Below are 13514 nucleotides of genomic sequence, written 5' to 3'. Positions count from 1 at the left end.
TGGCACAATATGTTTTCTGGGGTTTTAAGGACCAGGACCTTCATTTAACGCAACAAAAAGAAAAGTTGGAAATGTCATGTCAGTAGTCGGTACTCTTTTAAAAGGTAGTGTCACAACGTTATCCTAACTATCAACAGCCAGCATTCACATACAAGACTAAGTAGTTTACATTTGCATATTCTCTCGCTATCCCCTTTTGTAGGGAGAGAGGGAGTGCTTAGACTACAAGGGGGATGTTTTGATATGGGAAAACAAGTGTTTTTTCATGGCACCTAAACAACATTGGAGTTAATGCATGCAACAATGGCAATAATTTCTCAAGATTAACAACTTGTGCACACAGCAACATGCCCATGCATCAGTGCCCCACATAACAGAAAAGGATATGTAGTTATTTCCCTCCAATCATTTCTGAAATTAAATGGAACTCACATCCTCATCCTCATCTGTCTCCCTCTTTTCATCTTCGGAACTGCTGGAGCTGCACATGACAAATATTGAGAAGAATTAGGCAGCAGGCAGAGGCATGCACTAGGTTTATTTTTTATGCGATGGGGCAGCACAAATGTGTCACATGCCCTTTTTCTCCCTAGCCCATAGGCAAACAATATCAATTCTGTGCCCCATTAAGGCAAGCCTTCCCCTTGCCCCCAATCCCATGCGCATTAGACAGGTGAGGTAAGGCACTGTCACAGGGATATCAGTGAATATAGATGAAACGGTAATGAGCACTGAATACAATAGCATTAATTTGAACACAGTTGAACGCCAATGAAGCTTAAGCTTGATTGTGGCCAAGGCACTTGCCTGTCTTTTTTGGACGACTTGCTTGACTGCTGCTTCTCTCGCTGTTGGCGACGCTGAAAGACAAATTAAGCACATAAATAATTAATTTTTTTTTTAAATTAGACACAACTGCAGTTTGTGCACATTAATTATACAGTCATAAGCACTATGAAAGGGAGAATTTGAATACATGGCAGACACTAATCCAACATGCTAGTCATCAACGTGTAGCCAGTTCAGAAAAGGGGATACAGCTGTACTGCTCAGCCAGCTTTTCACACGCTTGACACACAAACCTTGAATGGAGCATAGTACTGCGCCTGACGCACTTGGATGCTTGTGCTCAGAACAAGTATTTTGCGAAGTCCAGAAGTGTGGCCTGATACTGAAGAAAGCAGACACTACCTTCACATAGACCTTCCTTTGAATGCATGATGCACGAAAATAAGCACATCTGTTATCACCTGACTTGACAAAGTGTTTAATGTAAACACAACACAGCACTACATATTTAAATAGCAAAGTGTTCATCAAAATGACAAACTGATGTCCTTTGCAATGACCAGCTGCTGGGGAAGGTCTGTGTTGTGGAGCTATAGCAACCAAGAGAATGCCACTGCTCTCACCCCATATTAAGATCTGGCCACATCAAAACAGCAACGACCACGTGGTCAAGGTATGAGATGTGTGCTCAAGTGTTCCCATTCATGGTTCTCATAGCAATATGCAACTAATATAAGAACGCAAGCGTCTTTGCATTATCCCACTGTCGCGATGTGGCCACCGCGGCCAAGAATTAAACCTGGTCCTGGCAGTGGCAGCCAAGTTAAACATGGTCAAGGTTAATCCAGAGAAACTCCAACTACGACATAACTCTCACAGCCAATGTGTGACTTTCGGATGTTTAAGCCAATCAATCAAACACTATCGAACAATGCTTTGGCAATGTAGCAAAAGTCCAGTGGCAAATCCCATTTACCTAAGCACGATTTGATAAGAAGACTAAAACCTACCTACTAACAAAAATGGAATAAAAAATAAACTAAATAAAATGCGGGGGAAGGGTCTACCGACACTGACAAAAATGAAAACATTCGCAAAGTAATTTTTAAAATTATCTCATATAGTGGTTAACATTTCAACAAGTGCAATTCAAAACTGGGAGGACGCTTAAACTTCGCTTTTAAGAGTGGAACGCGATAGCAATTAAAGACCCCTGACTGGTACTCATGGTTCCCAATGACTGCAGCTTACGCAACTGTAATGGTTACTGGCAAACACTAGCGGCGAACGCTATGCCCGTAGGTGGATCTTTCTGGTGGAAACGCGGCCTCTTGCGTGGGCCAATCCTGGAGATAGTGCACAACTGCGCCAAAGAAATTTCATCATTTTCAGGTTTCCGTATTTGTTTCACACTTTTAACATTTCAGTCTGAAAAGATTTAACATAAAAGGCATGCGCTGTGGGTGTTTTGTTTCATGACATTTGTTTGTGGATTGTCATTCTCAAAATTCCGAGGAATAGCTTTGCCAAAAATGCAGGACAAGGTATGAGCAACATTAATGATAGAATGGTGTGGCATACCTAAACGTGGTTGGGGATGATTTTCTCGGCTGCGGGTGCCAATGCCCGCGCCGGATTTTCTGCGATATGGGGCCCTAAACGCTATCGCGTTAATACATAATCCTAAGTAAAACCTTTAAAAATAGTAATTTACATAGAATTCCCATTGAAAGGTCACTACATCTAAACACGTGTCTTTCCAAGGAAACCTATTCAAAACAAGACCACATGAATTGCAGGCACTTCAGAAGTAGCCGGTAGTTGCAATACTTCTGCATCCCAGCCGTTATACCGGTTGTTCCAACTAAATATCGCCAAGAATTAAAAAAAAATGGATTGCTTTACACGAATGGAAATCGCTATGCAGATGAGCATCACTCATGTTAGACATGATAATTAAGGTTAAACAACTTTAATTACCCAGCCTAATTGATAAGGCATCAATGCAATAGTTGTGGAAGATGCCATGAAATGACCGATAACAGTGTTTAAAAGGGCCCTCGAACCCTTTTCAAGCCACCATGTTTCATTTGCGTGTTGCAGAGATTGACGATTGGAGAGATAAACGCAAAAAGAACAGCAGTGATAGGGGTGCACAGTCCAAAGTTATTCAGCCAAGAAATTTAAAAATACAAGAAAATCTGCACCCTCAACTCTAATTCTGCATGGTCTCCCATCCTAATTTTTCTGACCCACTGACATAACCCCTCGCTACCAATAGTAAGTGCTCCAAGTGCTAACGTAGTGGAAGTTGGCACACCATGGTTGCCTCCGTTTCACGTTAACGGACTCTGGTGTGATGGTCACATTGTTTTTTTTATTTATTTATTATTATACCCTCAAGGTACAGTTGTACATTGCAGAGGGGAGGGGCGAGGTAAATACACAGGCAAATCACACAATCGTTGATTATAGAAAAAAAATACAAGTACAAATAAGCAAAAACTTTCCAAGAAAATGTCAAGCTAAATGCGTTGATATCAATAAACAATAAAAAGAACAAGAAGAAATAAGGAAGGAAAACAAAAAAAAAAAGAATAAAAAAGAATAAGAATTGTCCTGGAAATGTTAGATAATTACTTGATGCAATACCTGGGAAAAAACATGGCAGAACATCGCAAAACGTGGTATACAAAATGATAAGAATGGTAAATAGAAACTTGGTAAGCGTAGCAAAAATACACGGCGTAACAAAAAGAAAAGAAACGAAAAAGAAGCATCATATAAAAATACAAGCCATAACTTAAAATTATGGCATAAGAACAGATATTATGCAGAACAAGCAATCGCAACATTAATTTATAAAATGAAACTTTGAACTGTGGTTTTAAAGTTATTGGTGTCAATTATGCTTGTAAGTGATGCGGGTAAGTTATTCCAATCTTTGCTCGTTTGGGGAAGAAATGAATATGAAAAGCGGACGGTGTTGCAGCGCGGAATGTTTACCTTTTGGCGGTGGTCAATGCGATATGAAATGTATGGTGGTGGTTGAACAAAGATAGAACGTAAATATGCGTTGTGGTAGTAGATTTTATGGAAAAGACATAGGCGAGATAGTTTTCTGCGGGTTGATAACAGCGGGAGGTGTAGCAGAGCTTTCATGTTAGTGACACTTGCAGTTATTTGGTAGTTGGTGAGAATGAAACGGGCTGAGCGATTCTGTATTGCCTCTAGAGAATGTATGAGGGTGTCATGACCAGGGTCCCATATAGATGATGCGTACTCAAGCTGTGGACGAATGTAAGTTGTGTACAATAAGAGTTTTAGCGATGATGGTGCTAGGGAAAATTTCCGACGAAAGTATCCCAGTGTACGAGTGGCCTTAGAGGTTATGTGGTCAATATGAGTTTTCCAGGATAGATTGCTGGCAATGTGAACCCCCAAGTATCGGTACGACGTTACACATTCTAGTGGGATGTTATTTAGCGTGTAGGTGGGGCAGATCACGTTAGTACGAGAAATCCTCATAGTCTTACACTTTTTAATGTTTAGTTCCATGCGCCACGTACGACACCACTCATTTATGTTATTGAGATCCTCCTGAATTGCTAGAATATCTGAGGGAATAGTTATTTTACGATACAAGACGCAATCATCCGCAAATAGGCAAATGTTCGAGGAAACGTGAGTGGGCAAGTCATTAATGTAAATTAGGAATAATAAAGGACCGAGCACGGACCCTTGCGGGACACCGGAGTCAACTGGAGCTAGAGGTGAGTTCGCGTCATTGGTGGTTACAAATTGAACACGTGATGTCAGAAACGCGCGAATCCAATTAATTACAGCAGGGTCTATGTTTAGGACGTTTAATTTATGAAGAAGCAATGCATGGTTCACTTTGTCAAATGCTTTAGCAAAGTCAAGAAATATACAGTCTGTTAAAAAAACAGAATCTAAATTGGCATGTAGGCCATTAGTGAAGAGGATAAGTTGAGTGTCACAGGAGAAGTTTTAACGGAATCCATGCTGCATAACTGTGAAGAAGTTGCTATTTTCAAGAAAATTAACTAGATGCGTATATATTATATGTTCCATAACTTTACATGGTACAGATGTAAGTGAAATAGGTCTGTAGTTCTCTGGATCATGGGTTGGTCCAGTTTTTTGAATGGGGATTACTTTGCCAGTTTTCCAATCAAACGGTAAGGTGCCAGAGTTGTAAGATTGCGAGTAAATACATTCTAGTATAATTGAACAGTATTCCACAGTGTTTTGTAAAAATGTAGTATTGATTTCGTCTACCCCACATGATGCTTTAGGTTTTAATTTCTGTATTATGGCTTTGATACCGGTTGAGTCGAAAATGATGGGATCCCCATGAAGTGGTAGTTAGTTGAATTTATCTCAGGCATCGGATCAGGAATCTGAGGTGATGAGAATGACTGAGTGAAGGTATTGTTAAGCACTGTAGAGCACATTAGGTCAGGTACTGGGTCCCCAGAACTTGTCAGCAATGATATTCCAGTTTTATGGCTATTTCCTCGTATAGTTTCCCAGAAGCGCTTTGTAATAAATTTGGAAGTGTACAATTAAGGAATGAAAATTTGGCTGACCGGCCCTAAGATATGAACTTGCTGCGTTTTTATATGCTAGCCAATGTGTCTGTTTTGAGGAATGTTTCGCTGTACGGAATAAACGTTTTTTCTTGTTCGATATCCTATTCAAATATGTGCTGTACCATGGTGCTTTATTGTTAGCGTAGACGGATCGAAGGGGCACGTGTTTGGCGATTACCTCACTGATTTTATTTTTGAAAATAGACCAGTTAGTTTCTACGGAGCGTTTCAGATAAAGTGGTAGGAAAGTATCCAGAAATATGCACAGTTCTTTGTTGATGGCTTGATAGTTAGCTTTTTTATAATCTCGGAACTTTTCCCGCTGTCGGCATGCTTTTTGTTGTGTTGTTGTAAGTGTAAAATGCAAGATATCATGATCGCTCAGTCCGGGCATGTGCGTCACCGCAGAAAGGTTATTGGGCGATGACGTTAGAATGAGGTCCAGGAGTGATGATGTGTTTTGTGCTACACATGTTGGAAGTCCGACGATCTGCGATAAGCCGAAGTCAGAGCAAATGGAAATGAACCGATTGGCCTCGGCCGACGAAGGATTAGAAAAGGGATTGGGGTGTGACCAAACAATGTTAGGAAAATTAAAATCGCCTAAGAGTATAATTTCAGTTCCAGGGAAACGCATGGTAATGTTATTTAAACAATCACATAAATCATCGCAAAAGGATGAGTCGCTTGATGGGGATCGGTAGCACACACCTAGTATTATTTTCTTAAAATGAATAGTTGCACAACACCAAATTAGCTCTAAATTCGTGTCAATGGTCACGCAAAAACAATTAATGCATTCTTTAATGGCGAGCAGAACGCCACCACCAATTCTACCTGTCCGGTCACTTCGGTAAACAACATATTGGTTCTCACACTCAAACAGTTCGGTGTTTGTTATTTTGCTATTTAGCCATGTTTCTGTGAGTGCAATAATGTCAGCATTACAGTCGTCAATAACACTACATAATTCGTCTTTCTTAGGAAAAAAACTACGAATGTTAGTAAAAAGAACTGAACACCCGCGATCTTCTAAGACACCTCCCCTCGGATGGCCCTAACTTGGCGGTAACGTGCGGCCAGAACGAAGAGTTGTGCCACGTGTATGCGTTCTGCGCACTTCATAAATATTGTCATTGCTTCGTCATATGCGTAGCATTTCCCATCCAACATTAGTTTTTTATATCGTAGTTTGAAAAACGTGCTTTTCGATTTGCCATATTCTATTAATTTTTTCCTTATGTTACGAGTTGCTTGGCAGAAATCTTTCCTTATGTTACGAGTTGCTTGGCAGAAATCTTCGCTCATTGCTGTGTCCGTGTTTTTGAACAAACCTCGCTTTGAAGAGACGAGCTCCCTGGTTTTATAGGTTTCAAATTTAGTTATTAGTGGTCGAGTTTTCGCCGAATCAAAGCGACCAATTCTGTGCACACGGCATATGTCAGAACCTGTGATGTCAACCTTCAAAGTGTTATTCAGCAGGTTTAGTATCTTGTTTTCCGATTCTGATGAAGTTTCGTCAGCGGTGTCCGGTATTCCATAAAAGATCAGATTGTTTCTTCGAGATCGATCTTCTGTGTCATCAAGACGTGAGTGAAACGCACTCGTGTCTTTTTTGAGACGCTCTACCGTGGCATGCAACTCTTTCATATCTTGTTGCCACTGCTCGAAAACGGAAGTTTGGTGTTCAACTTTCGCTAGTCTGTCCTTTATTTCGGACATCGCTTCTGAAACAGACTGCTGATGTTGCTTTACCTCAGCTACTGTTTCCAATATTGTTTTTTGCGCTGATTCAATTCTCTTTGTTCGCTCATTCAAGTCCTTCATTGTTTGCAGAACTTCTACAAGATTATCGGGGCCCGGGTTGCTTTCAACATCCCCACAAAGAAGAAGCAGCAAGGAGCAAAAAGGCAATATGACTGCTTCAGGGCACGGAAGCACGATAGTAAAGGGATCATCTGATCTGAAGCTACGACAAGGCAATTTGGAAAGGTAACTAACCTGCAGGACGAAAAAAGAGGTGTGTAAGCCTTTGGTTCTTCCGTTCATCGTGCCTCCATGCCCACTGGAAAGATACTGTTCCATGCTTGGGTCTTATCCTTTCCAGTCGTGATGACGCTGACGTCGCAGCTGCGCACTGGCGGAATTGCAGGTGGCGCTCGATGCGTACAGTCCGGTCCACGTAAGCTGTTGCCAGCAGGTGTGGGTCCGGAGCAGAGGCGGCATCACAAATTCCGTCCAAGGGTGGAGGGTTATCCCGAAGGCCGACCACCGACGGGCCGGCCGCGAAGACAACGACGAACTGCAGGATGAAAAAAGAGGTGTGTAAGCCTTTGGTTCTTCCGTTCATCGTGCCTCCGTTCCCACTGGAAAGATACTGTTCCATGCTTGGTCTTATCCTTTCCAGTCGTGATGACGTTGATGTCGCAGCTGCGCACTGGCGGAATTGCAGGTGGCGCTCGATGCGTACAGTCCGGTCCACGTAAGCTGTTGCCAGCAGGTGTGGATCCGGAGCAGAGGCGGCATCACAAATTCCGTCCAAGGGTGGAGGGTTATCCCGAAGGCCGACCACCGACGCGCCGGCCGCGAAGACAACGACGAACTGCAGGACGAAAAAAGAGGTGTGTAAGCCTTTGGTTCTTCCGTTCATCGTGCCTCCGTGCCCACTGGTAACAAGGCACCATGGTAACAAACCACTTGGAGCCGCACCAGGTAGTTGAGAAGCCCTACATGGACCAGTTTGTAACCAGTCCATGTAGGCTCCCTAGGCACGGTTGATACTCCCGGTCGAACATCCTAGGACTGCGCAATGTCTATTCTTTCCTATCCTGCGCAGGCAGTTCAGTCCAGTAACACGAACAACGATGCACCGAGGTGAGAAACTAGCCCTGCCTAAACAACACAAAACGAGGCAGCAAGGTGGCTCGCGAGCGTCCAGAATCGAGATGCTTTCGAACTTGCGTGCACACTTCTATATAACATACAGCATTGGTCAGAGGCAAAAGAGCAGCCAGCCCCCCTACCGTATAATATAAAAAGTACAGCAAACAAAAACAAAACAAAATCTTATTTGATAAAGTCTTTGCTGCAATGCACTGGTTATCTGCAACTCGGTTTTTTAACCAATCATGGAGGAGCGAGCGGTGACGTTGATGCTTCTGGTGAGCGCTACTGGACAATGATGCGGTCGGCAGTGATGTGGCGATTTGTTAGCGTGATTAAAATGTTAATTAGTTTGATATCGGTCCTTTGTCCTACACTAAAAGCATCTCCAGCCAACAGCCTACATCACCTGTAACAGAAAGACTGTGGCTTGAAAAGTGTTCGAGGGCCCCTTTAAGCAATCTAGGTGTGTGGACCTTTATACATACAGTAAAACCTCGTTAAAAGAGACACTCAAGGGACACGGGAAACATGTCTCTTGTAACCAAAAATTATAAAAAACACTGAGGAGTCGGACTAGACCACTTTATTATACATGTGCATCAAAGTGTGTTTAAACACATCTTTGATGCGAACAGAGCTGTCTCATGGAAACGTGGTGATGGCTTCGGAGTCCAACTACCAGCATACAAAGCGAACAACACCGCAGACGCTGTGGCGGAAATCCAACTCAATGGTACTCTGTCGCAGAGTCGGCGTGGGAGTGCGACAGCGATTATAGAAGCATAATGACAGAAAATTCAGTGCAATTTGTAGAATCAACCATGCGAGGAATGACATCTGGCTGCGGAAAGGAACAAAATTGAGCCAAGGGAATGAAAATTGCAGTGCATACCGGTTGGTACGACGTTGGCCACGTCACATGAGCGTGTCTTGGTTGTGTCTCTTATAAATAGTGAAGAATTTACCCTAGGGACCTAAAAACGTTGTCCTTAGTAACTGAGTGTCTCTTGTAACCATCATGTCCCTTGCATGCGATGTTAACATGGCGAACATACAAAAAACAACCAAACCATTTTCAAATGTCTCTTATAACCGAGGGTCTCTGATTTTACTGTACTGACAGGAAAAAAAAAAAAAAAAAGCTTGTGAAATTATATAAAAGACCACATGAAAATGCACCAGGAATTGCAGCACTTTTAAACGTAAAACTTGCCAAATACTAGCCCAGCTTATCGCAATGGGAATAAGTGGCCATGCTCTTTCCCTGAAACATCAGCACCTTTCGGCTCGCATTTCCGGTTCAGCATTTAGTGTGCACAGCACACTAAATGAAGAGGTTGAAGTTTGAAATCGCTCCTTTCACTGGCAAGTGGAATCGTATGTAGAAATAATAAAGGGAATTGAAAGTGGATGAAAAGATAACTTGCCGCAGATGGGAGCCAAAGCCACATCTTTCACATTTCGCATGCGGTGCTCAACTATTTAAGGTACTGCCATCCATTTTGAGTGTTACATAATAATATTACACACTGTTCGCCAGGACACTACTGCTTTGAGCAATAGAACTGCATTGCATTACCGGCCTAGCCCACCCATCACACTCAGCTTTATTTCACTACAGGGAAAGCTAGGATGAAGCCACCTACCAGCGCCAATGCTTTCAGCAAGCTACCTCTCGTTTTGGTGGCTTGCCACATGGAAGCTGAGGTGTCTCCACAACCAAACAGTCTCATGAATGGTGCAGCGGGGTAAAAGGTGACAGTGGTGGCAGTGTTATCAGGAGAAGTGCTCCAGCAACGGACTGCAGACTTTCATCTCGCACATAACTGCTGCACTGTCAACTGTCGAGAAGTATGTGCAGACCACTCTGCTGCATGTGTAGCGTCGGGGCAAGAGTAGTCCATCAAGTAGGACAAAATATTTCCATGAGGAGCTGAAACTATAATGCAAACCTAAGCTGCTATTGACCCTTTTTGCGGAGCAATTTGATCTCGAGAAACGAGATGGCGCTTTCGGCGGCGCGCCATACGTTGCCTCAGCGAAAGCGCATGAATACGAAATCATCACCACTTCTGCCCTGTTTCAGTGCCATAGTTGTCAGAAATGCAACTAGGTTTACGCTCGCACACTGTGCTCCATTCATGCTGCAAAATGTGGAGCGGTGGATTGAAGACGTGTGCAGTAGTTCGCTGCAAAAATAGTGACTGGCATATTAAATAATAGAATGAATATGTGTGACCAAGTTCACGGACTGTTGCTACAAACAGACAGCCTTTGTTGCCGGCCCTTCCCCGGGACGTCAGCAAGTGTGAGTACCGCTTGTTAAACAATGACAAAGGGAGTAGCGCCACTTCCTGGTATAGTAAGTTTCGCACACTTTATTTACACACATCAACCCCTACTTGCACCGCAAACTTTTGCACACTCTATCGCCAACGTATTAAGAATATGTGAATGGGCGCACACTTGAGTCAGTGGGCCAAAGCATGGGTGACAGCGACTGCACCGACAGCGCACCAATGGGCGAAAGTGAATGCTTCGTGACGGTCCAAAGGAGTAGGCGAGTTACTAGTGATACTACACATTTGCTACATGCTATCACGAAGTACAGAACAGCTACGTTCCAAGCCTTGTGTGCCGCAAGAACAAATCTATTGCAACTGATAGTGTCACTATCTGATATCTGATAGTAATCAGATAGTGACCGCACCGACGAACTTCACCGAGTCAGAAACGCGATAAGCCACTGCATGAAAGTATTTGCCATCACTGCCTAAACAAAATACCAGTAAATGCAACAAAAACTAAAAACACTACCAACAGAGCCGAAAGATCCGAGTCTTCATTGATCACAAGAATACAAAAGCCCCACAAAACAGCCATTTTGTTGTAGTCATTGAATTGCCGGAGCGCCTGTGGTTGGTTTACTATCATCAAGTGAAATTAAAAAGAGGTAATGCAAATGTAAACACAGAAGCTGAAAGAATCTGATGAAGGTCAAATTAATGTGCTGCTGTTAGGCAAAGCCCCCCCCGCCTCATACAATCAAATTCAAGCCAACCACAATACTGTCACCTATGCCACCACAGCCTCACATTTGCACTGTTGTCCTCTGAATTATCCTGTTCCATGTTTTCTGTGTACACAACAGCATGACCTGCACAAGGTTGCAACATAGCTCCCTTACCTTTTTAGTCTTTTTAGAGGACTTCTTTTTCTTCTTCTTCTCTTGTGACTTTTCTTCAACAGAAGCAGCTGCAACTGCTTGTAGATTCTGCTCGGCTTTTTCTGCTAGTTTCTTTCCTGTTGAAGACGTCACTGTGGCAGTAGTAGCAGAAGCAGCATCACTAGCATCAGCAGCATCACTAGCACCAGCAGCATCACTAGCACCAGCAGAAGCACTGGCACCACCTGAAGCACAAGCACCACCTGAAGCACAAGCATCACCCGAAGCACAAGCATCACCCGAAGCACAAGCATCACCCGAAGCACAAGCATCACCCGAAGCACAAGCACCAGCAGAAGCAGTAGTAGTGCTTTCGGATGCAGAAGGCTGTATCCAAGACGACTGCGTGCTTGTACTAGGCCTCGACTCGCACTGCGTAGCTGCATCTTGAGCTGCGACTTTTTTTCCAAAGTGTATACCTGAAATACAATTTCTATATCACATGCTGTGACCAACACCCTTGGCCCAGTTCTGCACCTCCAAATAAGTGAGACCCACCTTCCAGCTCAAAGGCCTTGATAAACACATTCAACATTTCAGTCTGCATGATAAAGAAAAAAAAATGCAAATGAATGGTGAGTATTTTACGTTGCTCTCTTGAACTGCTTGGGCAAAATTGGAAAAAGAAGGTCAAGGTTCAACAGAAAGTTGTGGCTGCTAGACAAGACATTTAGAAAAGGGGCCAGTACTGTTACAGTAGCTACAAAACAATTCAGGTTTGTCCCAAGTTAACAAAATGACTGATAACGGCAATTTGGTAAAAAAAAAAAAAATGGAAATGCTCACTTGTGACAGTAAGGTGTTCATTGATTCTCGTCCTTCAGTGAGTACTAGATATGACCGGCACAACCTGTCAAATCTCTGCAAGAAAGTAAGTAAAACATAATACAGAGCATGTTGCACATGAAATAGACAATTCAAAAATGCATAGGAAGGTCACACACATGTACCCTTCTCAACTATATAATGAAAAAAGATGCATAGCAAAACACTGGAGACAATAGCTCTGTCCAGACATGTACAAGTCACTCAGAAAAAGGAATTAAGTTACATTTCTAAGTACTAGGCCAAAAAGTAACAGAGAAGAATATTAATTATTGCTGAAAAAAGGACTTTGAATAGTAATTACTAGAAAAAGTAACGTGTTACTTGCAAGTTACACTGAATGAAGCCATACATTCCTATAGGACACTCACGCATTATGCATTATCTAAATGGCAAAGTTGCCCTAAAGAAGATAAAGTTTTCAAAATTCAAATTACACAGCTTGTTGTTGTGTCATTGAGAAACTGCAGCAAGAGATGGGTGCTAGCATAGAAAAGTAACTCACAAATAACTTACTTCTTAAGTACAAGTTACTAACAGAAAGTAATCAAGTCGGAGCATTAATTACTGACTCACAGAACAATGAGCAACACGAGAACGAGGTGAGAGCTGGAACCAACGTTTCAACAAGTGGACTTGTCTTCAATCTCTTCATGTCGCCTTGAAGAAAAGTCCACTTATCGAAACGTTGGCTCCAACTCTCACCTTGTTCTCGTGTTACTCATCGTCTTGAATTTCCATCTCCCGCATTCCCCGTGTTATCCCTGACTCACAGAAGTAATTACAAGTTACCAAGTTACTCACAAAAGTATAAGATACAGTAACTTAAGTACAGCATTCAAGTTGCATACAAGCATGGTTTTATCAGAATTGAGCTTTGAACAATCTTATCTCTGACTGAGAGGTTTACAGAACGCTTGCTAATTAACACTTGCCCTTTTTTTCAATATGTAAATAAAAAAAGGCTCCCACAAGTTTGCTAAATTTGGTTCGTGTTTTACAGTGAATCTTTGTACCAAGAAATGCTTTCAAAACATCTAAAGCTTTTAAAAGCTTTTAAACACTACCAAAGCTGCCTGATCAACAGAGAAATCTGCGCAAGGCTCAGGATGATTATGATGACAGCCATGGCTTCCTTCTTTGAAGCTGGAGAGCTACGGGAACAGTAGAAA

The 13514-nt window shown here is 42.5% G+C and overlaps 1 protein-coding gene across 3 annotated transcripts in view; it reads right to left on the bottom strand.

The window, feature by feature from the left end:
* The window catches only part of LOC119460930 (uncharacterized), a 72525-nt gene that overhangs the window by 41870 nt on the left and 17141 nt on the right, over positions 1 to 13514 (bottom strand). The window contains exons 3-8 of one of the 3 annotated variants that reach the window (XM_049666832.1): positions 12304 to 12378; positions 12016 to 12058; positions 11757 to 11936; positions 11479 to 11720; positions 808 to 860; positions 433 to 481 (exon numbers count right to left, since the gene is read on the bottom strand). In XM_049666832.1, the coding sequence (XP_049522789.1) occupies positions 433 to 481; positions 808 to 860; positions 11479 to 11720; positions 11757 to 11936; positions 12016 to 12058; positions 12304 to 12378 (642 nt within the window). Of the gene's footprint in view, positions 1 to 432; positions 482 to 807; positions 861 to 11478; positions 11937 to 12015; positions 12059 to 12303; positions 12379 to 13514 lie in introns of all 3 variants that reach the window. The other 2 variants (XM_049666833.1, XM_037722071.2) reach the window with 2 other exon arrangements.

The sequence above is a fragment of the Dermacentor silvarum genome, chromosome 1 (assembly GCF_013339745.2).
Source record: "Dermacentor silvarum isolate Dsil-2018 chromosome 1, BIME_Dsil_1.4, whole genome shotgun sequence".
In the NCBI taxonomy this organism is placed as follows: Eukaryota; Metazoa; Arthropoda; class Arachnida; order Ixodida; family Ixodidae; genus Dermacentor; species Dermacentor silvarum.
This window is presented reverse-complemented; position numbering and strand designations above follow the sequence as displayed.